This window comes from Hetaerina americana, unplaced genomic scaffold, assembly GCF_022747635.1.
Source record: "Hetaerina americana unplaced genomic scaffold, ioHetAmer1.1.p SCAF_11, whole genome shotgun sequence".
Lineage (NCBI taxonomy): Eukaryota > Metazoa > Arthropoda > Insecta > Odonata > Calopterygidae > Hetaerina > Hetaerina americana.
The window spans coordinates 3,466,905-3,494,030 of NW_027286181.1; the positions used below are offsets into that span (position 1 = coordinate 3,466,905).

The following is a 27,126-nucleotide window of genomic DNA, read 5'->3' on the forward strand; positions in this document are numbered from 1 at the left end:
CTCCTGGTTGATTTCTGTGGTGGGGTTAGTACGAGTTCGTATACCACCGCAACCACATAGGAAGTTGGCCACTCTCCGGCCCGCTTTTTTATTTGCTTGCAAAGTGTATACAAGTTGAAACCGTCCTTCTTCAAAACCAGTTCTCATTATTCATTTACATAGTTCTCATTCATTAGTCACCAATAGAACATGTTTTCCGCTATCAATATGATCTGCATGACTGAGCATGGGACTGCACTCATTTCCGCAATGGACCAGTGCATCGGTAATCTTGAAAGTACACTCTGTCGCCCTTGCATTTATCAGTCCGTTCCGAGGACACTCATTCCCGTCTTACGGTTTTTTCGCATTATTAAAACTTACGTCCGACGTTAAAATATTCGCTTTGAAAGACGTCGCTTCCATTTTTTTAATGTTGCGCAACCGAGTATATTTGTGGGTAATATGGTTAGCCAACAGGGCGAAAATTACACATTTTCGAAGCCAAATACTTATTATGTAATTAATTATCCCATTTCTCTTCATTTCAGTTTCGGTATAAAAACAATAGTGCCCAAGTGTGGTCAACTTTAAGTTTTTTATGAACATCTAAACCATTTAGTAATGATCGATATTTAACATTTTAATTTCTTTGACAATTAATTACAGCCATGGCAGGACACCTCATGCTAAATAGATCATGGGAAAAAAACTGACTCGTTCCTAAGAGATCCAGTGACAAGCAAAATCCTACTGCAATTCTAGGTGATTACGGTCCATCGGATGCGTCCGCAACGCAACACAAATACGTAAGAAGGAATTCAGCGATAAATTGTCAAAGCTCCAAAGTTAATATTTTTTCCAATAATTATACTCGGGAATCAATTTGAAGCTATAATTCATAAATACGAATCCATTGGCTACATTTCTTTCTATCGAATCACCGATGTAACTTTGCAACGCCTTTCAAAAGGTAAGGCCGATAAAGAGCAGGAAATCCAAAGGAATAAATTTTATTAAACAGATGAGACAGCGTATAACTCAAAATTTCTAAACCAAGAAGCATCTTCGCGAGCCTAGCTCGTAAACTTTGGAAGCCAGGCTTCCCTGCGATATATCAATCCCAATCAGTCAGCTGCATAATTAAGAGGACTGCCAATGACACCAACATCTCTATCCCCTAATTTTTTTCATCCCTTCCAAAAGCCTTCCTGAATACTTTTTGTGAAGATGGGAGACAACCAAAGGTAAAAAGGTGGACCGTCATGATAAATAGGTCATTGGCAAGTAAACGGAGACGTAGGAAGGAATGGAATAGGTTTCTTAGACAGCAGGAAGGGTTGCAGAAGGCATGGAGAACTGAAGAAGAAAGCAATGCAAATCATAAAAGAAATCAGAGGGCAGAAAGTAAGAAAATATGCAATTGTCTTCAGAGACCGTCCAAAATCTACGTACGATCTCGTACATTTATTCATTAGACTATCTATGATGATGACGGTGATCATCGAATTCTAACGGTTATTGGGAAATGTCCGGAACAGAAAGAACACCTAAAGTAATCGTAAAATTCAACGTTTTGATTTCTCAATAAATATTTTCCGTAAAAAATTGAAAGTGTGTCTAGCATGTTAGTGCGGGACTCAACCAAGTTTCCTTCCAATTCGATATAGGCCTTCATTCTCTCAAAAGAGTTAGTTTTCGTCATCCTCAAAACTTCTCCTGATCAATTTCACCCATCAAAACCATTAGTTACGCCGAAACGACGTCCGACTTTCAGAAACACCTCCTCCTAGCCAGTCACTGTGTCACTCTTACATTCGGCGTGCACTCATAAAAAAAAAGATGCTTTCAAAATATCATCGTCACCACACCATAACGCAAGGTGCTGTCGTGAGTGAATAAGGTAGAAGGGGATGACTAATACAGGAGACAGAAAGACTTTTGTCAAAAAAAAAAAAGACTCAAGTGCTGCGGCAACACACGGAGGAGTTCTGTCACGCGATTTCAAGTCTTGGGCCAAAATGTGAGGGAGGGCTGTGAGCGGAATAATGAAAAAACTGTTGAGTTTCACATGTGGAATGGGACATGGAGAGCCACGAGTTGTATCCGAAACTGCCGGGCGTTTTCTTCGGACTGATCGTTTCGATCGAGTGGAATATCGTTCTACATTTTAACGGTTTGCGCGCGCTGAATGACATATCCGCACACATGGTCGTTCATTTCTGCATTCGCCCATGCGAGTACTTTCATCGCTTCATGGTCACTAACATTCGTTCCAAAATTCAAAGTTTTCGTCCTAAATCTAAATTAAAAATGAAAGTTTGAGGGGATAGCAACTAGAGCAGTTCTACGAAGTGTTGTAAACTACGAGATGGTCAAAGAGGAGTTACGAGTCATAGATGTACGTCATAGTACGAGTTAGGAGTCAGGAGTCATAGATGAATTTCACAAAAGAGAAGGAGTCGATGACGGGGACGTTGAGTAAGGATATGGAGAAAAGATTAGTGCAAACTTTTGTATGTTTTGTGCAGCGTAGAAATACTCATTGAGGCAAGAGGATGAGTGCAAATTGTATTTTTATGAGACGTGGAGGTGGAGAAGGGAGTAAACGATGAAGTATTTGAGCAGTGATAGAGATAAAAGTGGTGCTCGAAGAAAATCAAAGGAAGCAAGAGATGTAGATTCAAGGAATTTTGATTTGCGATGGAATGTTGACGGCTGTGACGGAGGAGAGGAGAATGTGAGCCGAGAGCGAGGTAGACGGAGGAAAAGAAGCATTGCGAACGGAATAAGGGCGGCAGAATATACGTACGATATGGTGAATTTAAGGCCTATTGTAGTGTGGGGTGTCACGTAGTGCCGTGTTAAGAGGTCCATAGAAATGTAGTGGAGTTTAGCCTGTGCGCCCATTGAAAAACTACTCTTAACAGGTAGACTACCATCCAAAATCCAGAATATCGGTATTTTACCTTTCGATATCCATCTCCTCTTTGCTTTCACTGAGTACGTAGGGCACAGCGTCATATACATCACACGGTCGTTCATTCCGGAAAACAACAAACGCCGCATTGGCTGGAAAGAAATTGGCGTCGTGGAGGGAAGGGAAACGGAGGGGGAGATGGACGCTCGAGAAAATGCTGCGAAAAAGTTTCGCGTTGAATATAAATTGACATAGGATGGGGAAAACCCGAGCGGCAAAAAACAAGCATTTGCAAGACAACTCGCAGGAATACAAAGACTGCCTTATCTTTCTCCGGCAAAGAAATTTGGCCGTCGGCACCAAAATGCCAATGGGCGTATAACAATCCTGCATCAAGAGATAACTTCCACAGGTTAATCACATGAGATCAGCCTGGACCTTTGAAGCAAACTTATTCTGCGCAAAAATGGAGATGAATGCAATTGAAATGAACGAGAGGCAATAGTTAAAGGCAACGCAAACGTGTGAGTACCCACGATTCCTAGTCATTCTTCACATTCCAATAATTATTATTAATTATTCCTTCAAAATAAGGATCTCATTTTGCACAGAATTTTGTGAGATGTTTTTGTGAGGTGGACAAGATATTCCGAAAGGTACGGAATATCCGTGTAATCCTGTGACGCTGAGTGAATTACTATGGTCCCAGATTGCACTGGCAGATTGGACCGCCAGGATAAAATTAGGGAGACACCATCACTGACATGCAAGTAATCGCTATTCCCTCGCACGATTCGCAATCATAATAAAGTCACAACTAAGCACCCCTACATTTTTTAAATAAAACAGCAACATTTCACATATCACTCAGCATTCCCATCACTGCAGGATGTAGATAGGTAGGTAAGTGCCTAAGTAAGTGTACGTGTATTAATGTTCAGATATATATTTATGCATAAGCGTATTCATAACTGGTTGGTGCCCTAAAACCCCCGCCACACGCCCTTGCGGAATATTGTGTAGAGGCATTCAAAATAGTTTGCAGATCGGGTTATTTAAATGTGCTTTTGGAGCAGCGCCACTGATTTCTCAAAAAAAATACCATAAGGTCCACGCTTCAAGTTGATGGATTTTGGTCTGAATCTAAATAGAGCACCTAAGCCTAACGAAGGTCTTTGAATTCCGTGCTCCTCACGCCAATATTTTTTGAGCTATCGCGCCTCCATAAAGCCTTTCACATGCGAGTACACATAGAACATAGGTCATTTCAAAAATTGAGTTAAGAGGATTTCAAAGCATGCCTTCTTTCCTTCACGGCAATTAACCCGAAGGTCGGAGGGATAGGTGAGGGTAAAGCTCACCAAGCACTAAGCCCAAAGGCGTGTGAAATTTAGACATCCGGGGTAGAGGGGTTACTTCCTTTCCTTGTCACTCCTATGGTTTCACAAAGAAGACCTCGTACCCAAACAATCAGACAACTTGGGTTAAGTCCAAATGTATACTTCCGTTTTCATCCCGAATTCGGTTTTTTCAAGAAAACAGTACTTTCCCCATATACGAAGTGCATTCAAAAAGTAATGGAATTTTTTTAATTTCACATAGTACGCGGTATAGTACACCATGAGTTCTTGAAATAATATCAAATGATCGATAAAGAGTAGTAATTACAAGTTCAACGCTGTTTGCGTTGAGCAAAACGAAAAAAGCGCCTGTATTTATGGCGAAACTACTCATGGCTTTTGCACCACCACGATAATGCACATGAACAGACTGCTCACTGTTTGTTTTTTTGAATTTTTCGCCAAAAACAGCACTGTAATGATGTCCAAGCCTCCATATTCGCCAGACATAGCCCCGTGTGATTTTTTTCTGTTCCCGAAAATAAAAACAGCCATAGAAGGCCGTTGTTTTACAATCGTAGGTGAGATTAAAAATGCATCGCTGAGAGAGCTAAAGCTATACCAAAGACCAAATTCCAGGAGTGTTTAAAAGATTTGAAAAAGTGCTGGAATACGTGTATAATAATAAAATGGGGACTACTTCAAAGGGGATAACAATGATTTAGACGGATGAATATTATTCTATCCAAATAACTCAAATTCCTTTTATTCATTGAACACACCTCGTATGGAGGAATTGAATGTTAAAAATGTTATACCTTATTTGCTTATCCTGTTCCAAACCTTCGTAAACCTGGAAGAACTCCTGCATCGATACATTGCACATCTGACTGTAATCGAAATTTTATTCGTGTAGAGATGTAATAACTTCAATCATGCACGTGTGCATACATGGCTGGTGACCTAAAACCCCCAACCACACACCCTAGCGGGGTAGTATGTAGATAAATGTAGATGTGGTAAAAAATGGATAATTTCTATACTTCGGGTGTTCTTTCATCATGGACCTACAAAACAAAGCAAAAATCTTCAAACCAAAGGTCGCTTAGATATAGTATGCGGCACAACCCCTTCTAGAGCCTGAAATTCACATACTCAGGGTAGGGGAGTAAGTTCCTCCCGTTGTGTCGTCTGTAGGTTCCCACGAAACCTTGACACCCAGAGAAACACATAATCTTGGGTTAGTTTGAAGCATCCGAAGGTGTCGTCCAGATTTGAATCCGGGACTCTACGGTTGGAAGCCGAGCACACCCCAATGGATTACAACGCTATCCATCAGGTACAATCGCCCGAGTACTGTCAAGTATCTTTGAATCGCTAGGAAATGTAGACAGATACTGAATATTTGTCACTTCAAGTTACGGAAGTATTCTCAGGACAATGTTCGATCGCATTGCTGACTGTATAATGGATTAACATACGGAGGAACACAGACATGAAGGAAATATTTTTAAAATAATAACACTGGATATTACTGTGTCTATTAAGCGACATTTACTGTTTATAAATACTACCGTTAAAAATGTCTAATATTTTCAGTGTTTTTAGCGACAAAAATTTTAAAAGTAAAAATCAAGTTCCTTTTTAAAGTCAAGGTAATTTTAATGTCCACTGTTCAACGGATAAGGGTTGGTATCCACATATGTCAAGAAAACTAATTATCACTACCTCGTACCAGTTCTTAGGATAAAACCCAAGGTTCTAATACCACGTTACCCGTAGACAATATATCAAAGGCATCTGTACCTAGGGCTAGGTAATTAATTCATCTATCACTGTTTATCGGCATCTGGGTTTCGGTACTACAGGACTCGTATCCAGGGGAAAACTAAAAGGTATTTCTTAGTATCCGTACCAATCCCTGATCCAAGGGTATATTTTTATTTAATTTCTATGGCTTTAACAAACCGTCGTGCAGGTCATCAATTAGCCAATTTTCATTTGCACACGCACTTATTAAACTTAAGTATGATTAAATACAATCGATTTCGCTCCGTCATTTTAATTAAAAAATAAATAATACATTTTTTTAGCATCGTAGGGGATGCGGATCAGTGAATTACACGTCTCTAAATCGAGGTCGTGATAACGTATGCAGGCCGTCCACTACCTGCTTCACAACACGCACGGGCAACAGACAACAAGACGGAAAAAAACCGCTTTGCAGAGACGGATATCTTGCACGGGGAGAACAGATATGCAAGTCGGAGGGGTTGCTTCCCCTGGAGGATGAATTGCGCGGCGGAGAGGACAGAGGGGGAGAGTGCTGCTGGTTCGCCCTGAGGAGTTCCTGCGCCTGACAGGGAAGGAACCCGCGACGGCGGCCTCCCCACCCTCCGGACCCCGCGCCGCCAAGACTCCGCGTATAAATACGGAGAGTGAGAGTTTCGGCCTCGTCAAACCACCGCGAGGATTCGTAGCGAGAGACCGCGCCCCGGGAGCACCAAGCGCGCACCTCATCCGTCCGCACGAGGGATTCGTATCACCCGACGCCCGTCGTCGTCACTGATCACCTCGAGGCCATCCGGGAAAAACCCTCCCGCCCAGCACCACCGCCGCAAGGCAGCCCCAAGTAAACCGATCCTCGCGTCACACGGCGTGGAAGTGATTTCAACGTGAGAATACCACGGCACCCACCATGAAGGCATGCTCGGCGTTGGTGCTCCTGGCGTTGGTGTCGCTATCAAGCGGTGCCACTAAGAAACTCCGTGAGTATCTCGAGATCTTCATGTCAAACAGGTGTGAGAAGAAAACATCACTTTTTCAGGAGAACTATGAAGTTTTCTCTTTGTCGTTTTTCGCACAAATAGTTAATGTGCTGAAAAGTCTTCAGTCCGTCAAACTATTATATATTTGAGGAGTTTTTTAGATTTCCCGATTAAACAGCTTTTCAGGGCATCGAAAGAACTGCTACGCCGGTGAATGGAATGAAACCCTCGATATCCTTTCTTTCGGGCAACATGCTATAACAATTATTCTGCACACGAGAGATGCCTCAGTCCCAAGAGAATTCCTGGTTAGAGCTAATACCGCATAACATATTCCTCAGTTTTCCCTGTCCATATATTAAGCTTTCGATTGGTAATATATTTCTAACACTTTTTTTTAGTAATTATCATTTATAAATCAGTAATTGCAATTTTTTAATATTCCGTTCAACCTTACCTCTTTGTTATTCATATAAAAAAACAATGAACACAGCTATCAAACCGAAGGTCGGTTTGGTAAGTGATGGTAAAGTTCGCCCAGGACTATGCCCAACGCCGCGTGAACTTTACTCATCAGGGTGGAGAGGCCAGATGTTTTCCCTGTGCCGCCTATGGTTTCCGAGGAAGTTATGGCAACCGAAAAATCTGGGAAAAACCTGGGATATCTCTGATCTGTGGCGGGACAACTTTATTGAGATCTTCAGCGTATCAACACTAAGTAATTCCTAATCGAAAATTCTGATTAAAACATGTAATATAAATGTATTAATATCCTTATAGACGTAGAACTGGAAAAGAACAGGGCACAAAGCGTGCAGAACTATAGAAACGTGTCGTTGCGAGTGTCATCTTCTGCCTCTTCGACGACATTGAGTTGACAACTATAGATACTAATTGAATGAATACATTTCAATTAATCGATTTGCACTCACTGATCCAATATTATCGAAAAAAACGTATGATACAGAGGAGATATACATATAACTTCTCTTTTTCCAAAATGAAGTTTGACTGACTGCCGAATTAGAATACGTGCAGAGTAGAGGAGTTAGATTTGTAAAACGTTGTTGAGAAAAAATGAGCAGCGTATCAAAATTATTAGAGGTCGAACTGAGTAGCTTCAGGCGTGATATGGTGGAAGGATCACCTCATGATGATGTAATACCTGTACATGGAAACCCGGTCGTAAAATATAAAAAAAAATGTATCGAGTGGAAAAGTGCTACGATCAGTTATTCATTATTCGAGGAGCTAGGTTGGGAATGGAGCAAAGATCAAATTACAAATTAAATCTCTAGCACGAATTGGAAGGATGTCATTTTAGGGATTTTGTCGAAAGTATTAATTAATTAGTATGGCAATAGAGTAGGAGAGATCATGCCAATAAAATCTGAGAGATTAAGTGTAGAACAGATAGTCATTAAGATGTCATTTTTCCCACTAACGATAGGGGTTCAAAATAACGTCCGACCGCGCTAGGGAGGGGGGGAAGTATTTAGGATGAAAAGTAGTCCGATCTGTAATCACCCTGGCCACGCACCCTAGTGGTGGCATTGCAAGCTTCTTTGTGATAACAGTATTAAAGCTGAAAAATTTGTGCCCAATTAAACTCTACCATTAACGTAAATTCTGGTGTTTTCTCTCGATTCCCACGATGAATTAGCTGAACATGACGCCCACTTAAGGAGATAACAGCGTGAACAAATATTGCATCTTTCACCATTATACTTTTACACGGCGGGCTTGAGTGAACTTTGACCGACGAATGACCAACTACTTTGTTCTGAAACCTCCCAGTTCTCCAACTGGTTGTTTACACGGGAAGGGATTGCAGCGGGTGAGGACTTCTTTCCTCTTATTTCTACTGCATCGGCTTTCTCCGAAACCATTGCCACAGCGAAACAGTGGTGCGTTTTTTTCATTCCGCTCACTTTCTGTGGTGCTGGTACAAAAATTACCCGCACGCCGTCTCAGGCAACGAAAAGAGCTGCCTCGGACCGACTCAGGGGCGCGAGAAAGCTGTGCTCTCGACTGGACGGCGTTTAATGACCCCCGAGGTTTTGCCCCAGCAATGCTTTCCCGCCTCCCCACACCCCAACACCCGATTGCATTCACGAGATACGTATGCACTAACCTTTTCTGTAGGGAAAAAAACGTGAAAATTACCATTTGAAGCACCATTCATCCATTGCAGTCAGATATACTGTATAAGCATACAAAATTCGTCCGAAAATAGGAACACCCTTGTATGTTCGGACGGAGGTAGAAAAATCTCTGACACTTCATGACAACTTTTCGGCGTTGAAATTTGACGTCAAATTAATTATACAAGAGGCTCCAACTTACTAGGTAGATCAGGACCGCGGAAAGCGAAAGTCGCTTCACGGCGATTGAAGAACAGCCTCCTCCAAGGTGGACGACTCAACACGACTGGTGCCTGCCGCATTATTGTGTCACATTAAATGAAAATGAATACATTTGTATTTCTCATTGCCGTATTCCATCAAAATACTATAATTTGTAAACTATTCTGTGATGTATTTCATATTTAAACAAAATATTGATTTTATTTCTATCTAAGAACCGGATTTGTGTTAAAATTAACATCGAAATCTCCCATGGCTTAAATTAAAAACTACTTCCAAGATTCATAATTGCACGTAGTGAATTCAAAAAAGGAAACGGCGAATCTTTGCCTAAGCCCCAAGTTTTCACTAACTACATTTTATTGGGGCTTACGGCATGAAGGTATTTTTCCTGCAGCACTGGGCTGCAGTTAAATTGTCGATTAAGTCTCAGTAAATTCTTTGTTAAAATATAAATACTATTAATTGTACAAGAAGATCCAAGGTTATTGAAAGTTATCGCTATTTGAATTAATTTATGATTATTTAAATTGCCATGAACATATCTTTAAAAAGTAAAATACTGTATCCATATATTTCTTCATTCACAGCGTCGTACCTGCAATTCTGCAAGCGGAGCGACCCGAACTTCGACTCTTGCTCCATGAGGTTAATCGAATCCATCCGGCCACAGCTAGCTAAAGGTAAGTGAAAAGTCACCCATTTCGAGCTAACTCAACATTATTCATTTGCATAACCGTGATTGTTATCACTTCAGCAAGAATCACTATTTTAATTTTTTTTACGTATAACAGCAAAACTAATGACGAGCATTTAACGACTCCTGGCTCAGACCACGTTTATATAAGCTGTTTTAAAAAAATAAACCTCATTTCCATTCGTTGAGAATAAGATTTATGCCTATAAGCAAAAGAGGGTCAATCTAGGTTGGGTCGAAAGGTAACGTATTGGGGGACAACCTTACCTGTCGCGGTTGGTTGGGCGCATCGGCTGGGTAATTTAACAAGGACCACGAACGAGGAAAACCCCGGGAGGGCAGCCGAGACCGAGAGAGAAAGGTCAACTCGTGACCTACATTGGAAGGGCGAATGGGCCGACCCAACCCTCCCGCCCCACCCGACAGATTTCTCACGTGATGTCAACAAATTTCCCGCGGCAACAATTGAGGGTTGAAGATCTCCTCCCTCGGAAGCAATCATCGCGAGAAACGAGCCTCGACGCTCTAGTGAGAAACGTGTGAACTAACTCTTCCGCGTCGCTGCCTCACTTTCGCTGAACGATCACCCCGGAAGGCCGACCCCGCCGCTGCCCCCCCCCCCCGGGGTGCAACCCTCGAGGAGTCGTACACCCGCTTCTGCGAGAAAGTACTGCCGCACAAATCATAAAGTAACGACACTGTTTTGATTAACTTCAAGCGTTCACTGCCTGGCAATGGTGGTACTATCCAGGGAAGCATCAGTGCTTTAAAAAGAATGTACGAGGGTCATTCAATAAGTAAAGAGACAAATACTCTCATTTTAAAACTATTCCATGAATCTTTACCATTTTTTCAGGGGCACTAGTTGGCTACCTCAGGATGAGCTTTGATTTACATTTTTGATTATTTTTTGCCAACATAACCTCAAAATCTTCAATTCACTTTGTCAAGTCCACTAGAATATTGCACCTATGAAGAGCAGCGCTCTGTCATTAGATTTTTAGTCGAAGAAGGTGTAAAACCAATTGAAATAATTTCTAAGATATTGATACAATACGGGAAAAGTTATATGAATCGAGAGAATGTTGACAAGTTGGTTTATTGGTTCAAAAGTGGCCGAGCAAGTGTGCGTGATGAATACCGAAGTGGACGTCCAGTCGAAGTTTCTGGTCTCCCGTTGGAATCGAGTGTTGATGGATTTATTCAAGATAACAGAAGAATTGATGTTAAAACGTTGTTCATGATAATGATAATTGTTGATGATAAATGTTCATAATATCATTAATTACCATTTAAAGTACATTGAAACGTGTGAGAGATGAGTTTCCAGCCAGCTTACAGATGCTCCTAAAGAATAGTGACTTTCCATTGGTCAAGACTGAAAGCCACGGACAACACATAGTGATCGAAACGCGAATTTTGAAATATTAAAAAAAAATCTCCTAGATTTTAACAAAGAATGGCTTCATATCAATGTTCCGGTCCTCCACATCGAGGACCCGTGTTCAATAGCTTTTTATTTTCTATGGCATTTTTTGCGTGCATTTCCTGTTCATGGTGTCGTCATCAAGCGAAGCATCTAATATGAGGGCAGGTCATTAAATAAGTCGCAAACGTCAGCAAGATGAATTCGGAAGATGTTACGAACACTTCATTGGGAAGGTTTAGAACCCCCAGAGATTTTCACCGGTTCAGGCCCCTAAAAAGTCATTTGGGTGGCCGACGTTGTGGAAAAGATGATGCCATAGTAGGCCCTTAAGGTTACTCGTTAACTGCGACAGCAATCAAAAGACTTCTTCGCTGCAGGAAATCGAGGACTTGTATTGAGATGGGGTGAGTGTCTGAATGTACAGGGTGAACATCTAGAAAAGCGATATAAATATCAGGACTCTACTTTGATTATTATTGCCTCTGTTCCGTTTTGCGAGTTATTTATTGACTTACCCTCGTATACTATATTCCGTGACATTGGGTTATGTGAGCCTCCACCGATTGCAACATTAAGCGATTACCGAGGTACTTCTCACTCCCTCTTTATCCCTCCTACTCCCCACGCCGCGCCATGATCACCCTTACCTTGAGATCGCCGTAAAAGCCTCAGAAAGCCTCCAACAAGATACGCAGGCGATTATAGTAAACACCCATTAAAACCTTCCCCGCAATTTGTCACTCCGTATTGTTGCTTAAGCAACAGGAAAAATAAGGTAAACCAAATAATGTCCAAATTTACCCTAGGTGATATTATGAAATATTCTGCAAATAATATCAGTAATCAAACCTATGTTATTAAATATTTATGCCATAAAGCATAGAAACAATTTATTACATATATAAGATTCATTTCAATCATACGGGGTAAACTTTACTCTTATTTTGGATATTTTTACCCTTTGGATAATGTTGGTATCATCGAAAAGTAAAAAAATGCGAATTAAGGAGAACTTCTGATTGATCTTCATATTCTCATAAATGAGTTTTTTGGGGATTGATATGAAAAGTTTGCTTAAATCGTGTAGGGCCTTTGTGACGCACGCACACACACAAACACACACACACACACACACACACACATACATATATATATATATATATATATATATATATATATATATATATATATATATATATATATATATACATACATATATAACATGGTTTTTATATACTATACATATATATAATACAAACCAATCCTCAAAAAACTTGTTTCTCAGAATGTAAGAAACGACGTGACCCACCCTCCGCGACTGCATCTTTTTGCTATAGTTTACGTGCTTAAGTGGTGCAACGGTTTATTTATTATTTAACCGCGAATTAAACTCTAGCTAATGCATACCTTGAGAATTGAATCATTTTCTTTCCATCTAAAAGTAAAAATTATTAGTTTATATTGAGAAATCTTTATTTCAGTAGGGGAATCAGGTTGGTGGCGGTGGCTAATTTACTGCCTTCCCACCCCGAGGGACTAAGTTCGAATCTCAGTATGGTGGCAGGATATTTCAGTGATATCCTGATCCCTACTTGGGCTGCTTTGTGAAGAGCACTTTACAAGTGGAGAACGCTGCCCGCCGGGTGGGAAGTTGAACTGTGGGACCCATTGGAGCCTGTCGTAAAGCGTCGACATGCCGACGCCAGGTTTCTCTCCACATTTACTCCAACAAATCCCTGAAAATCTAACCACTACCAAATTATTTAACAAACGCTAGTGGTGCAAATGACCTCAGCAGTCGGTCGCCTCCCCTAAATCACTGCTACTGCTAGTGCAGTAGACTACCGGCTTAAATATTATAATATTTACAATATTATCAGTATTTTCATATAATAAAAATAATTTGCTGCTTGACAGCATCAAAAAAGTAATTATAAAGCGTGATCAGACAACATCAATGCAATAATATATGCTAAGGTCTATGCTAGATAGTTTCTCAAATTTCCTTCCTTCCTTCTCCCTTCACTGTCTTGGGGCTATGATTGGTTGAGGTGCCCACTCGCGCGCATTTTCGACACACGATCGAGAAGAAATGTTTGGTCCTTGACATAGAAATAAGGAACTGATTTCATGACAAAAGGTGCTTGGTTTCGGGAAAAGGCATGCAATTGAAAGAAACGAGAAAAAAACGAAATGCTGATTTTAAATACCGAAAGTAACTCTCGAACTTTCAATTTATTTTTTCATTTTGTAGGAATATAACTTCACTTTTGCTCATTTTAAACCGTAAACTTTTCGTTCGCCATTGTAAAAAAAATCTAAGGACTTAATGTATACACTGATTCAACAGACATCTAGACATCGTATTTGGAAGCGGGATGTTTGGAAATAGGGTCTTCTCAATTAAAAACATATATTTCTAACACTCCGTTAAACTGATATTTTTTTAATTCATCAACAGAGCATAATTAAAGTAGTTATTTTTAAAATTATAAAATAATTCCCACAAAAATCAATTTCAAATTTCCTGTTTCGGAAAAGCAAAATAAAATTTTTCCAAAGATCACCAAACATATTTAAATGTCGTACTGCTTTCCACACGAAAGCCGTAATCCATTTTATACATATATTTCGAGCGAAACATAAGTTTACCAATGAAACATGAGTTTCTTCGAGCATTTGGTTTAATTCAGATCCTTATCAGGGTCTCGAATTCCCAGTAAATGTTCAAGACGAGAGGTAACTAGCGTGAAACCGCACCGCCACTTTAACTTTTTCATGCGAATATTTCCCGAACGTACGTTCCATGAAGACAAGTTTCATGAATGCAGTTCGGCACATTTCGAATGTGACTTCGCCATTTTGCGGCCCCAATGTTTCTTCCATGCGACTCCCTAGTATTGCACTAAGGTGCTATGCATGCATCTCCCTCCCTCAGCCTATAAGTGAATCCCAACCCTGCGAAAATATAACCTCGGTTGACGCAGCAAATTTTATCATTTTTTAACTGCTAATCCAATAAATGCCAATTCGGCCAGCATACTTGCTTAGTACTTTTAAGCAATAAATGACAAGGTGTACAATGACAAAAAGCCAAACCCTAAGCGTAAGAAAATCCACCCAGGCGGGAATAGCACCCGGTAACTTTGGATCAGCAAACGAGGACGTCACTTTCACACTAGCACTTTCACATAAAAATCCTAGATTACGTGGGAATATAATGCCAATCAACAACTCTTAACACGTCAAAATTCTAACGTTCTCCTATCATACTCCTCTATTATATCTCTGTTCATCTAAATCCCTCAAAGGGGATATTTCGAGACAAAATAACCGTTTGGGACAACACACGGAATAGTCATGTCATCCCTGAAAAGCTGTTGGTTGCCACTGGATAGGACGTTCTAAGGAAAGATATTCAGATTGGTAATTCGCATGCCGTAAACTCCAACACCTTTGTCTTGTCATAGTGAACGATTTTCTGTTGTATACTAGACCATTAAGAGCGGGAAGTTATTAAGAATAAAATCTTAAAATCTTCCCCACGTATGTTACGACATACGTGGGAAACGACATACGAAAACGACGGGTTTGAATACCAGATTAAGTTTCTAACGAATAAGCCAACAATGCGTCAAAAATATTGGGAAAAAAACAAATTCTCAACCCGTGAAACACTCTAGGCAAGGTTATGCACATTATAAAAGAAAGCATAACGGTAAATATTTCTCACACATAACGATTCGCTTACGCATTTTCGAGTCAATTTTAGCAGAGAACTGACAGAATAGAGAGAGAATTCAACGGTGGAAGGCAAAGAATGCACCCAGCAATTGGTAGCATGTAGATATGACATTTCAAATTAATAAATGGAGCAAGGAAGAAATGGCGACCTGCATTAAATATGCAAATAAGAACAAAAACATCAAAAGGAGAAACTGTTGTGACTGTTTCTCAATGACTGCCTTCCAAAAAGTGAAACCAAAAAGAACCTGCTATATCGCCCCGAGATTTGACCCCGAATCATTGTTTTGACCCAATTTTTATTTTTTTCACTGGCTGGCAATTTGTCAATATTTTTTTCCATTTTGAATTGCACAAAATTTAAAAAGCCGTGAGAAAAAGAACAAATTGACCTTTAAAAAGAAAGATCCAAGTCTCCCTTGCATATCAACTCTGAGAAATGTCGAAGGATCAGTTATGAAATAAGTAATACAGGTATTACATATATAAAGACAACGATACATTTGAAACAACCTAAAAAACGATTCTTCCACTCTCTTATGTAGAAATAGCAAAAAAAGAAGACAGGATAGGATCTCAAATGTTAACAATAGCACCTGGAATGTTAGAATGAAGCTGAGGGGAAGTTTGAAAAGATTTGTAACTTCGCTAGTGCTGTTCGAAGAGAGATGGTAATATATGGGGGATTAATACAGCGATGGCTGAAGAGTAAAACAGAGGGGCAAAGAAGAAGGCTAGCGAGGGATGATATCAGTATTAATCAACAAAAATGTACTAGGAAGTCAAGTGGAAACAAACAAAGGAAGAAGGGTGGTGCGTATACATAAAACGACGAATATGATTCTTAGTTAGGTTTAGATATAGGCAATTATATGGAGGTTGGAGTAGACAGTGTATAAGATGAGTAACAGTTTATGATTTCGGATACGACTGAAAGGAAACACTTGATCGTAGTAATAGGGAACTGGTGTGTAGTGACGGGGGAATAAGGGATTGAGCGAGGCAGGAGAGTATCGTTTATCAACAAGGAATGACCGCGGGAGAAAAAAATTAATATTTTTGATAAAGGAATGACTTAATCAAGACTCACCCATGGATTAAAAATCACAATATCAGGAGGAATATGCGAAAAATCCCCGAAGATTAAAGAAAATATCAGCTAGATCATATTTTTGTTAGGGATATTTTGGGTATCATTAACCCAAACAATTTCCAGAGAATGGCTAGGAGTTGAAACCATAGTTTAGTGCACATAAAGTGTAAAGTCAACGAAAATATGTTTTAAATGGAAGAATAGGAAGGAAATTAAATTTAAAAGATTGAGACGGGGCGAAAACGAAAGAGTGCTAGGAAGCAGTCGACAATAAAAATTCTGAGCGAAGTTAGAGGAATGGGCAAAGTACACGACAGGTGGGAATATCTCAAAGATGGACCACGATAGCCGCAAATGAAACAATGCGAACAGTAAATAGAAAAATGATTAAGAAACCACGGATTGCAGAAGAGATGATTAGGAAGATGGGTGAGAGAGGAAGATTGAAGATCGTAAACAGAGAAGAAGAAAAAAAGAGTTGGTATATAAATAATAAATAAGGATAAAAGTTATTGTGGCGAAAGAAAAGTCAACAGAAAGGCAGTGTGAGGATACATGGAGGGGATGAAATGTATGCTCCACCATTAGGTGAAGAAACTGCCAAGATATAGGGAGGGAAATCCGTGTACACTCTCAGATACGCAACAAGAGTCTTATTGATCGAACCAGAAAAAAATCAAGCTAGATGGAAATCATACAAAGAAGTACTGTATGGTGAATATATTAGACTAACAGATTTTGAAATAGAGATTATGACGTCCATGAGGATAGCCTAGGTCTGAAATTACTCTGTTGCGAGATATAAAAGGTGTTAAAGGATGAAATTGAACAAGGATGTGGGCACATATAACATCCCTGCAGAACTAGTATTTAGATAAACGCAGGAATAAGAGTTGTATATGAGAACCACATCACTAACAGCTGTACAAGAGAACATCATCAACAGCCCTTTTTAAGTCTAGGGTCCAACTTTCTCCCTCCCCGTCGCAAACCTTAGTCGAAAAAAATTCTCCAGTTATTCTGAATTATATATTTACTTAAATGAAGAACAACTTATTCGCCACCTCGTAAATTTCTTCAGTTCACGGGCTTAACTAAGGTTCCCCATTGTATATTAATTATATTAACATCATTGATTTTTAATTATTCAAAATTCACATCGACCACAATCTAAACCACCGAGCTTCTGGTTCTTTTCGAACTTAGATATGTCCACATACTCGTATTTACAATTTTCGCTTGCTATTCTCACTCCTGCAGGATTAATCTGGGCCCCGATGGTAAAAGTAGCGTTTGTCCAATGGCGAAGTCATTACCCCATACTATTCTGAGTATTGGGGCGCCAACCTAAAGGCCATTGAGTCAAATGTCAGTTTCAGGCGTACGCATGAGAACTATTTTCAGCTCAGTTCAACAAAATTACTTTCTCAGTCATTGTCAATAGAATTGCGTGACAATTCGTATGAATCGCGTAAATAAAAGACGATCAGACAACACGGGAGAGGAAGGAATGCAATTCGTACTTAAAATTACCAGCGGAGTAAAACAAATGAAAATGGAAGGAATCGTCTAATACTTGTACATATATCGAAAATGGATTAAGCTCTTTCGCGTTTCCAGCCGGGTAGAGTTGATACGTATTCAAACCAGACACTCGAAGCTCTAAGGATGATGGCAGAGTTAGCCGTCGAAAAAATCGTAGGTCGCTAATTACCTGACCTGGTTGGAAACCCGAGAGAACTTGAACCATACCATTTGTCGGGAAACACAATATCCTTTATATCGATAATGTTATAGCAACGATGTTTTCGTTTAATTACAAATTATAAATTATAAAGATGAAGCGATATGACAGGTTTTTTAATGTCTCACTGGTGTTTGCGGTTATCGATTCATTTTTATGTTTTCCATGGATATCAAATGGAACCCGTCATAATTAATTTTTATTTTTCATTCTAGACGTTTAGAGTATCCATAAAGAGTGAAGCGTAAAAAACCAAGGTCTCTTTCATTTCGTTCACTAAGGGCAAAGTACACATAAATATCTTCCAAGTGCATGCATATTTATATCGAGGCTAAATTCAAACGTATCTTTTCCTAAGTTATATGTGTCGCTTACATGAATATTTCAACATATTGATTCTTTGAAGTTATGAAGATTGCCTAATACTATTCTTTATTTGATAACTTACGTACTTTGGAATAAGATCCAAAATACTAAATTTCTTTGAAGGCGTAGCTTCAAGGGACAGATGGCGATGAAACTCTAAATCTTCATCAAAAGAGCTTATTCGCTTCTCAAGGATTTTGAGTGTCTCTCAACAAATTTCACTCCAAAGTGAGTCTCTCCTTATCACTAAGACGTAGAATAAGGACTCATTGTATTATTCTCCTCGGCTCTCGTGCCATCGTTGTCTTTCCTAAGACCTGAATTTTGACCGCCCTCCTTGCCGGTCGAATGTTCTACGGCCTTCGGGCCAAACGCCGTATGGCCCAAAGTTAAGTCAAACACACTCTGACTCGCTGGGGACCAAGTAGGTCCAATTACTCCTAACCATATGAGTTTCGGAGCGGTCCTGATGGACTCTCCGCATTAATTGTCTCCAACATCTCACCTCTTCTTCTTCCCTCCTCCACCCGACAGGCATCCCACAGATCCACGCGCCGCCCCTGGAACCTTTCTCGATCCCCGCCCTGCAGATCGACCGTGACACGGATAACTTGCAAATCTCGGCAACCCTGAAGAACCTCAAAGTGAACGGGCCGTCACAGTTCCAACTCACCAAGTTCAGGTAAGGTCACCCCACCCATCTGCCACCCACCCGCTTGACCTGCACCGCAGGCGTGGGGCTTCAAAGTGTTTACCAACACGAGAGCAAAATAGTAAACATAATGTTGGACATGGAACTGATCTGTAACGTTGAAAGAAAACTGTTTCCACTTGCGTCAACAGAAAACCAAACATATTATCCCGAGTTAATTGATCGAATCAGGAAACAATACACAGTGTGATCGTTTTTTTGTCTCGTTTGTAATTATCAAGTCTTAAAGTTATTCATTTCAACAGCAACGGCTCATAAAACTCAATTTCATTAGCACTTTAGCGTAAGTCCACAATGTTGACAGATTTTACCACCAGTATGCTAGATTTTCTTCGTCCGACCATCAAAATAAGTAAATAACATTGTCTCATTTCGAGCATGAACTCATTGACGCCTGGAAGTCTTATTTTCTCTGTGCTCATCCATTAATGCCTAACAACAAAAGACCTTTTACGTGATTCTTGATGCGTTATTTTGCAAAATTTCTTGGTGAAATGAAATTAAAATATACATCGTCGAGCAACTGAGAGTGGCACTTTGTGAAAATAGTTAATGTTCATCTTGCAATAATAAAACACATTGATTAATTTTCACACAATTTTATTCTGCATGATCCGTGGTTTCAATTCACTATGTCATTTTCAAGGTGACTACTACACAGTGTACCGATTCCTATACGCCCAAAGTATGTTCTCCATTCCCTCTTACAATATTCTCCCCACTCCCTCTTCATTTCCATTCCTTAACGTATGCATTAGATCTGACACGTGGGGCAATACTCAACTTGGAAAATACAATGTGCCGAAACCGTGGTCGGTATAATAAATTTGTGCATAAATTTAAATAAGCGAAGAGGTGTTTCATTTATTACTAAATTAAATTATTTAACTAATTTCACAATTTGGTTTGCCTACGATTTTTTTGTTATTTTATTGGCTCGTAAAATCATGCAGTAATTCTAAAATCTAAAGTATTCCGTCGTGCGCCTTTGGTAACTTGTAGTTTGATTTTTTCTCCCAAGATATGAGATTTGACAAGAAGGCACTTGTTAATTATAATATAACGCCGCGCTTATCTCCCCACCCACTCGCCACCAAATGTGTATTTTCCAACGGGAACGGACAAGGCTTCACTTCCACCCGCGACACGCCGATTGCGAAGGCTTCATTACGTGCGTTTCTCGGGCACATGGCGATCGGTGCTGGCGACAGCCTCGCCAGCATTCCGGCAAGCTTTTTCAGTTCGAAATGTCGATGCGTTGATCGATGTCGGTCGTCCTTATAGAGGCAGCTTGATAGCGATCAACAGGGAGCAGCATCGCCATAAAGCAGCCTATACGTAAAAGGACGGCCAGCATCAATCTGAAAAGGCTAGCTGGAACGCCGGTGAAATTGTTGTCAGCACAGAAACTACGGACGCTGAGAAAATCGAGATAATAGTGCAGACTTTGCAATAGGCTTATAGGTTTCTCAGTAGGTTCCAATGGCGCCATATTGGAGAAAGTCCCTGTGTGGTGAGTAACAACCCTCTTCGCCCTTCTTGGGTCTTACCCCACTTTCCAATAGTTCACATAGCTATGACTCCGACAGGTGTTCATTATATGTATTATTACATGTTATGCATAAAATACAAGTTGGCGCAACGTTACTACGGCCGTGAAATCAACGATAGGGATGATTTCCCTATCGTTGGGAAGATGGGGATGGGGGCTAAACAGGATCCCTTTTTCCCTTCATCACACTCCTGCACCCCCCACCCTAAAGATTACGGCCGGGGATAATCATTCCAATTGCCTAGTTACTACATTTTTATGTTAAAAATATCACTATGGATTAAAATACAATTCCTCCCAACCTTACGTGTATGCAGTCCACTTGCATACTCTTCTTGCCTTAGCATTGCAATCTCGGATATGTCTTTCGTAGTAGTAGTAGTTTTGAGGGGAGGCGACCGACAGCTGAGGTCATTTGCGCCATAGGGGATGGATAGGAAAGGATGAAGGGTGGAGAGAAACCCGGCGTCGGCATAAGCCTACTCTACGAAAGGCGCCACGGGGTCCGCAGCTTAACGTCCCATCCGACGGACGACGTACTCACTCAAAGTGCCCTCCACCAAGCACCTCAAGTAAGGATCGAGATACCTCTGAAAAATATTCAACACCGCCAGGATTCGAACCCGGGCCCTCTGTGTGGGAAGCCAGTACGTTAGCTCCCGCACCATCTCGATTCCCGTATGTCTTTCGTATGACAGACGTGGTAAGAGAGGAAGATACGCGGTATGCAATAATAGATTTGCAGATCATACTTCCTGCAATAATCATCGAAGAAGTGTCCAATGAAATATAGATTATCGGCAAAGTGAGTGGACCCTTTTCACTTGAATATCTACGCTGTTTGTCTAAAGTGATTTTTCCCTTAAATTTTAGGACTGACCTGAAGAACAACCTCATCGAATTGGGCGTTCTGCTGCCGCATTTGCAGGTCACCACGAATTACGACATCAAGGGTCGACTCCTAGTCGTTCCATTGAATGGAAAGGGCCTTTTCAAGGGCAACATCAGTAAGTATGAAACGAAAGAGAAAACCCAAACCAGAAAACCATTTGTACCTAACCAACGAGTGTACGATACTAATTTTCCAACATGACCCACAATGTAAAGAGCTACCTGGGAAGGGACGCATTGTCGACGTAGCGATAATTACCGATCTGGTGCATCGAGCAATAACAACTGATGTTAACTGTTTTAACCCTTAAATTAAGTAATATCGCTGAGAGTCAAACTGGAGTCGTGTTGTTGATACCATTACTAGACATTAGGTTCTAAAAGTTAAGTTTTATGTGGCTGCAATAATTCCAATTAGTACCTCAATTGGGCCATTATTACAAGGTAATCTACCGGTTAAGGTAGGTTTTTGGATGGACACAGCTACTAAATAAATAAATAAATATTTTGTGACTCCTAAAAAAACACAAAATCCAGCATCCTACTCTACATCAGGTCCCTCTTCAGCTCTGAGCACTTCCTTCCTCCCGTCCAACATTCCTATCCTGTTCCTTCCCTTTCCTCGTTTGCCAAACATTCTCCCCTCAATTACAGTCTTCAACATTCCACTGTCGGTCAACACCCCCTTCATCCACTTTTCCTGCCTCCATAGGATTTCACCCAACAAACCCCTCTCTTCGCCCACCATACCAAATACATCCTCATTTTTTTTAAATTGGGCTATATAAAATATAAAATCTACTCGAAAAAATATTCCTATAAAATAATACGATGGCATGAAATACAGATAACAATATGTATCTCCACACGGTCGCGTGATGAAAAAGAAAATAAGAACCATAAAATGAGTAGCCTACTTACTCTTGGTAATAGTAGAGTACACACGCTAACAGTGGGATAAGAAAATGTTATTTTCTCATGTTAGCCATTTTCCCAAGGGAAAATTGCTCGGGAAAGACTACAATATAAGGTACTTCAATTATGAGAGCAAATTTTACTTATGTCATATAAAGGTAGGTTGACATTGAAAATTAAGTTTTTTGAGTTGTTTTATTAGCCATGTCACTTTTAAATCAGATAGGTTTGCGGATGATCAAGCTTTAATTTGTCAGTCAGGCAATGGATTGCGAACTCTGCTGAGTGTATTGGAAGCCAGTAAGATAGGTATGGGATGAGAATAAATGTAAAATACAAAACAAAGGTTATGCTGTTTTTGAGAAAGAGAAAGCCTATGTTAAACGTTAAAATACGAGGTTAAAGACGCGAGCAGGTGAACGTATCTCCAAAGCGTTTTGGACCAAAACGACCAGAGTAGAAGGGACATAAAGAGAAGAATTGCGTTAGGCAAAGAAGATTTCTGAAGGCGGACGAAATTGGTGACTAAAACGTTGATTAAGTATGTTAAGAAAGAGCTCGTCGAAATGTTGATGTGAAGCGTAGTTTTGTGCGGCGCGGAAACATGGTCATTAAAGCAGGATGATAAGCGTAGATTGCAGGCTTTTGAAATGTGGATGTGGAGAAGGTTGGATAAGTGGACAGAGAGGAAAACAGATGAGGAAGTGCTAGGCTAGGGTGAGGAAGTAGAGGGGAAGTCTTTTGACTCAAAACCTGGGCCAAATAAACGCAGATAACGTATTCGAATTTCAAGGCATAAAATTTCCACGCTACAGTCAAGTCCGAGGCTAATTGATTTGAAAAAGAAAATTTCAAAGGTTGACAAACTTTTACCGCCTATCTCGGTTTCCTTGATCAAACGCTCGAGGTAGAAATTATTGGCTATCACTCGAGTGACCGACGGGCAATCACAAGATACCGCATTTCCAAATTCAGAAGATTTACGTATTGGGCACAGAGTGTCCGATTGCCGGCCCTCTCACTTCATTATGGATCTAGAGCGGCGCGCGCCCAAGGGGAAACGGTCCACTGCCGTCCGACCATTTATTCTTTGAAAATTTAAGGAGCGGAGTAAAAAAGCGAAAGTTTTCGAACAGTCGACAAGTTGGCGGGGAGAATCGATGGGAAATAAAATGTTTCGCCCTCTACAGGGTGAAATAGGACACTACCTCAAGACAGTACCGTCCCGTCTAAGAGAAAATAAAAAACCTAGCATACAAAAAATACGGCGTCAAACAATAGCTTGTGTCCGGCGCTATTTTTCCCCGACTTTCAAAACAAGTCTCGAAGGAAAAGCTAAGTGATACAAATGGAAAGGAATGCCTTGTGTTTCAGTTTCCATCATCCAAATCGGTCCGAAAAAATTCAGAATCAATGCGGTGCACACCAAGTCTTCAAGGTAGTAATGATGAACATTAACGCTCGAGTGCCTGGCAAAACAATCAAGAATTTTTATGAAATCTGGGTCGATTCACGAGAAAGCTAATGGGATGACGAGATAAAACGCATCTCATCTTCTGCGTACCAGCCCTCCTTATGCCCAACTCACCCTCCACAGAAGGTTATTGCATTCTAAGCTATGGTGTAGAATTTCATGGTTCTAGACTGCAATAAATGAGTATCATCAATGAGTGACATGAATTAGCTACATGAGCGGTACATGAGATATGAATGGAGTATGGGAAGGGGTCTCCTCCATTTCCACACCCATAACAATCCCCCATCCAACTCATTAAGTAACTCATTAAGTAGCTACTTCCACTAGATAATTGCAGTCTAACAATGTTTATAGGTCATGTATGGTCATTCCTTCTTAATAATTATCATATTGCAAGTTTTCATCGTTCAAAAAGGAAAAAAAATTGTTGAAATGTATCAAAAAAAATTTTTATATCTCTTGAAAAAATCCCAGACTTCCTACAAAAGTTCTTCAATTTGCACGAAATTCCCTGAATTTTCCTAGTATTCTTTGGGTCACTGGCAAACAATAAAGTAAAGGCATTTCCTCAAATAGCCTTGGGGTAAATCCAGAATGTCAGCTCATACTAACCACTTGATAAAATCAATCACACCAGACTTTCAGGAAATTGATACCATATATGCTATGTTTTCAGGCTTAACTGTGTAGAAATCCATTATCACTGAAGTATAACACACAATTTATCTTTCCACCAATTTTATTAGGCACGACTAGTTGAAACTAGGTGTACCTAATAAACTTGGTTGGAAGATAAATGATGTCTTTTAACTCAGTGAACTGATACTATGTATGTAAACATCACGTCCCACATCCAGGCATCTCAAAACTCCTATTAGATAAAACTGCAAATGATGAAAATTATAATGGTAAATTGTTCAATAGGCGGTTAATAATTACTTTGTGATCTAAATTAAAGCTAATTGTGAGCAATGTGTTTACTTGTCCTACAAAAATAATTCCTTTTACAATATTATTAAAGTTGATAAATGATAATAATCTGATAAATTCCTTGAAATTTCCTATTTAATGCATAAACAATAGGCACATTTATCATGTGCTTCAAAGCAGGCTTATTATAACATTTTAAAGGTTATTTTAATGGCAAATCTCAGTAGGCACTATACTATGAGCAAAATTGAAAATTATGAGAGCACTTTCTTCAGATTTGAAAAAAATATGGAAACTGGTTGACAATTCTCCCATATTCATGGCGAAAAAAAAAAATTATGACTACCCTAGGATCAATAGATAAATTGAATTTTAACAGTTGTAAATTAATGCAAAAAATTACTGTAATCTAATTTTTATAACATGCAAAGGCTGCCTTGCTTTCTTTTTTCAATGCTATACCCATTAAAAGCATTTTAATTAAATTCAATGCATAGAACAATGGGTCAATAAAAATCATCTTCAAGAAAATGAATACGAAAACCAAAAAAAAGCTTTTCGAGACCATTGTGTTCTTATAATGGCATTGAAAAAATTGATAAAAAGTAAATGAGGTTTCCTTAGCAACATAGTTGACCTCCGATGTGCCAATGCAATTTAAAATGGCATGAATATGGATTCTTCATGGGTATGTGTGAATGTCTATAAATAAAGTATGTAAGGCATTAAATGAAGTATATAAGGTACTAAGATGAGGAAACTGATTTTAAATAAAGACATGTTGCAATGGCATATTAGACAAGATTGGTGTTGTGGGTTATCTAATTGTCTGCCATATCAAAAACCAAGTTTGATACCTTGGAGAGACAGGTTTCTCTGTAATATTCCCTCACCCCTGTGCAGAGGATACTCGGTGAATTGAAACTTAGAAACTACTTTATTCTAGCCCCTATTTCCTACCACAAAATACATGCTTGGAAATATTCATGCTATCTTTACTTCAAGTCTGATACCAACAAATGATTAGGCATGAAATACAATGTTGTACTCACTGTAAAGGCTGACAGTCCCATCACCAGAGGTCGTAGACTGAGCAAATTCCTGCCAACTGCCACCTACACCCGTACACGATGAAGTTTCTAGGCCTAACCTTCATCACGTTATGGTCTTCATTTTATTTAAGTAAAGCACCTGGATTAGAGAATTGAAGAAATAAATGATATTTTACTAGTGGAAGTGAAACCAACCAGATGTACCCGTACCTTCTTATACTATGCACATAAAACAATGAAAATTCACCTTCAAAAATATTGAAATTTTCCCATGTAAAGTGCTATTTTTATTAAACAGGCATTAGATATCTTAACAAAATACCCCCACAGCAACCTTCTCATAACTTACAGTGATTTAAATTAATTAAAAAATCTGTTGTTTTTTCCCAGCTGATGTACGTGCTGACCTCAAAATGAATGGAAAATTGGTAGACAAACGTGGAAAGAAGTACTTTGAAGTAGCCGATGTTGTTTCCAAGATCAAAGTTGGTGACACAAAAGTTGACTTGTCAGGTGGAAATAATCAAAGAAATGATCTCATTGGTAAGTACTCATGATATGCGACTAATGCACAATTTGCCAAATTATGATTTTAATGCTATCATAGTCATTGGTACCTACAGTTCTAATATTTCCATTACCTTTCTCCAAGTTATTATTACTACTACTTAAATTGGTTGATTATCCTTTTAGCTTCAACAACAGCAGACTTTGTGGAGAATAACAGGAGGCAAGTGCTGGATGTCGTCAACCCCGTAGTTGAGGAGACCGCGAATGCAATTGTTCAGCAGATTGCCAACAGAATTCTGTCCTCACTGCCCTATGATACAATTCTCCCTCCATGAAGAATTCGCAAATGAACAAAATGTTTGACCCTAATGACCCTGTTACTCATTAATCTCATCTAAAATCGGTTCACTTTCCATCAAGGAATGAGAGCCTTCATCGCAATTTTTCACAATCATGCTTCCATGATATGAATACCATTTTGATGTTCCTTTATGTAAATTTTTATAAATAAATTTTTATAATAAATTAAATTATCATTTTTATGTGGAAGGAGCTTGATGTTTCTACCAAATCCCTGTTCTTAAGAGTGATACTAAATTTTATCAAAAACAAAATGGGAAGGAAAAGTCTAAAAAGCTCAA

The 27,126-nt window shown here is 39.6% G+C and overlaps 1 protein-coding gene across 1 annotated transcript; it reads left to right on the forward strand.

Moving 5' to 3' along the window:
- The first annotated feature begins 6,710 nt into the window (after positions 1 to 6,710).
- LOC139700882 (circadian clock-controlled protein daywake-like) lies at positions 6,711 to 26,994 on the forward strand. Its single transcript, XM_071599318.1, has 6 exons — positions 6,711 to 7,007; positions 9,964 to 10,056; positions 18,981 to 19,128; positions 21,584 to 21,717; positions 26,366 to 26,518; positions 26,669 to 26,994. The coding sequence occupies exons 1-6, from the start codon at positions 6,938 to 6,940 to the stop codon at positions 26,818 to 26,820; spliced, it is 750 nt and encodes a 249-aa protein (XP_071455419.1). The 5' UTR covers positions 6,711 to 6,937; the 3' UTR covers positions 26,821 to 26,994.
- Positions 26,995 to 27,126: the final 132 nt, after the last annotated feature.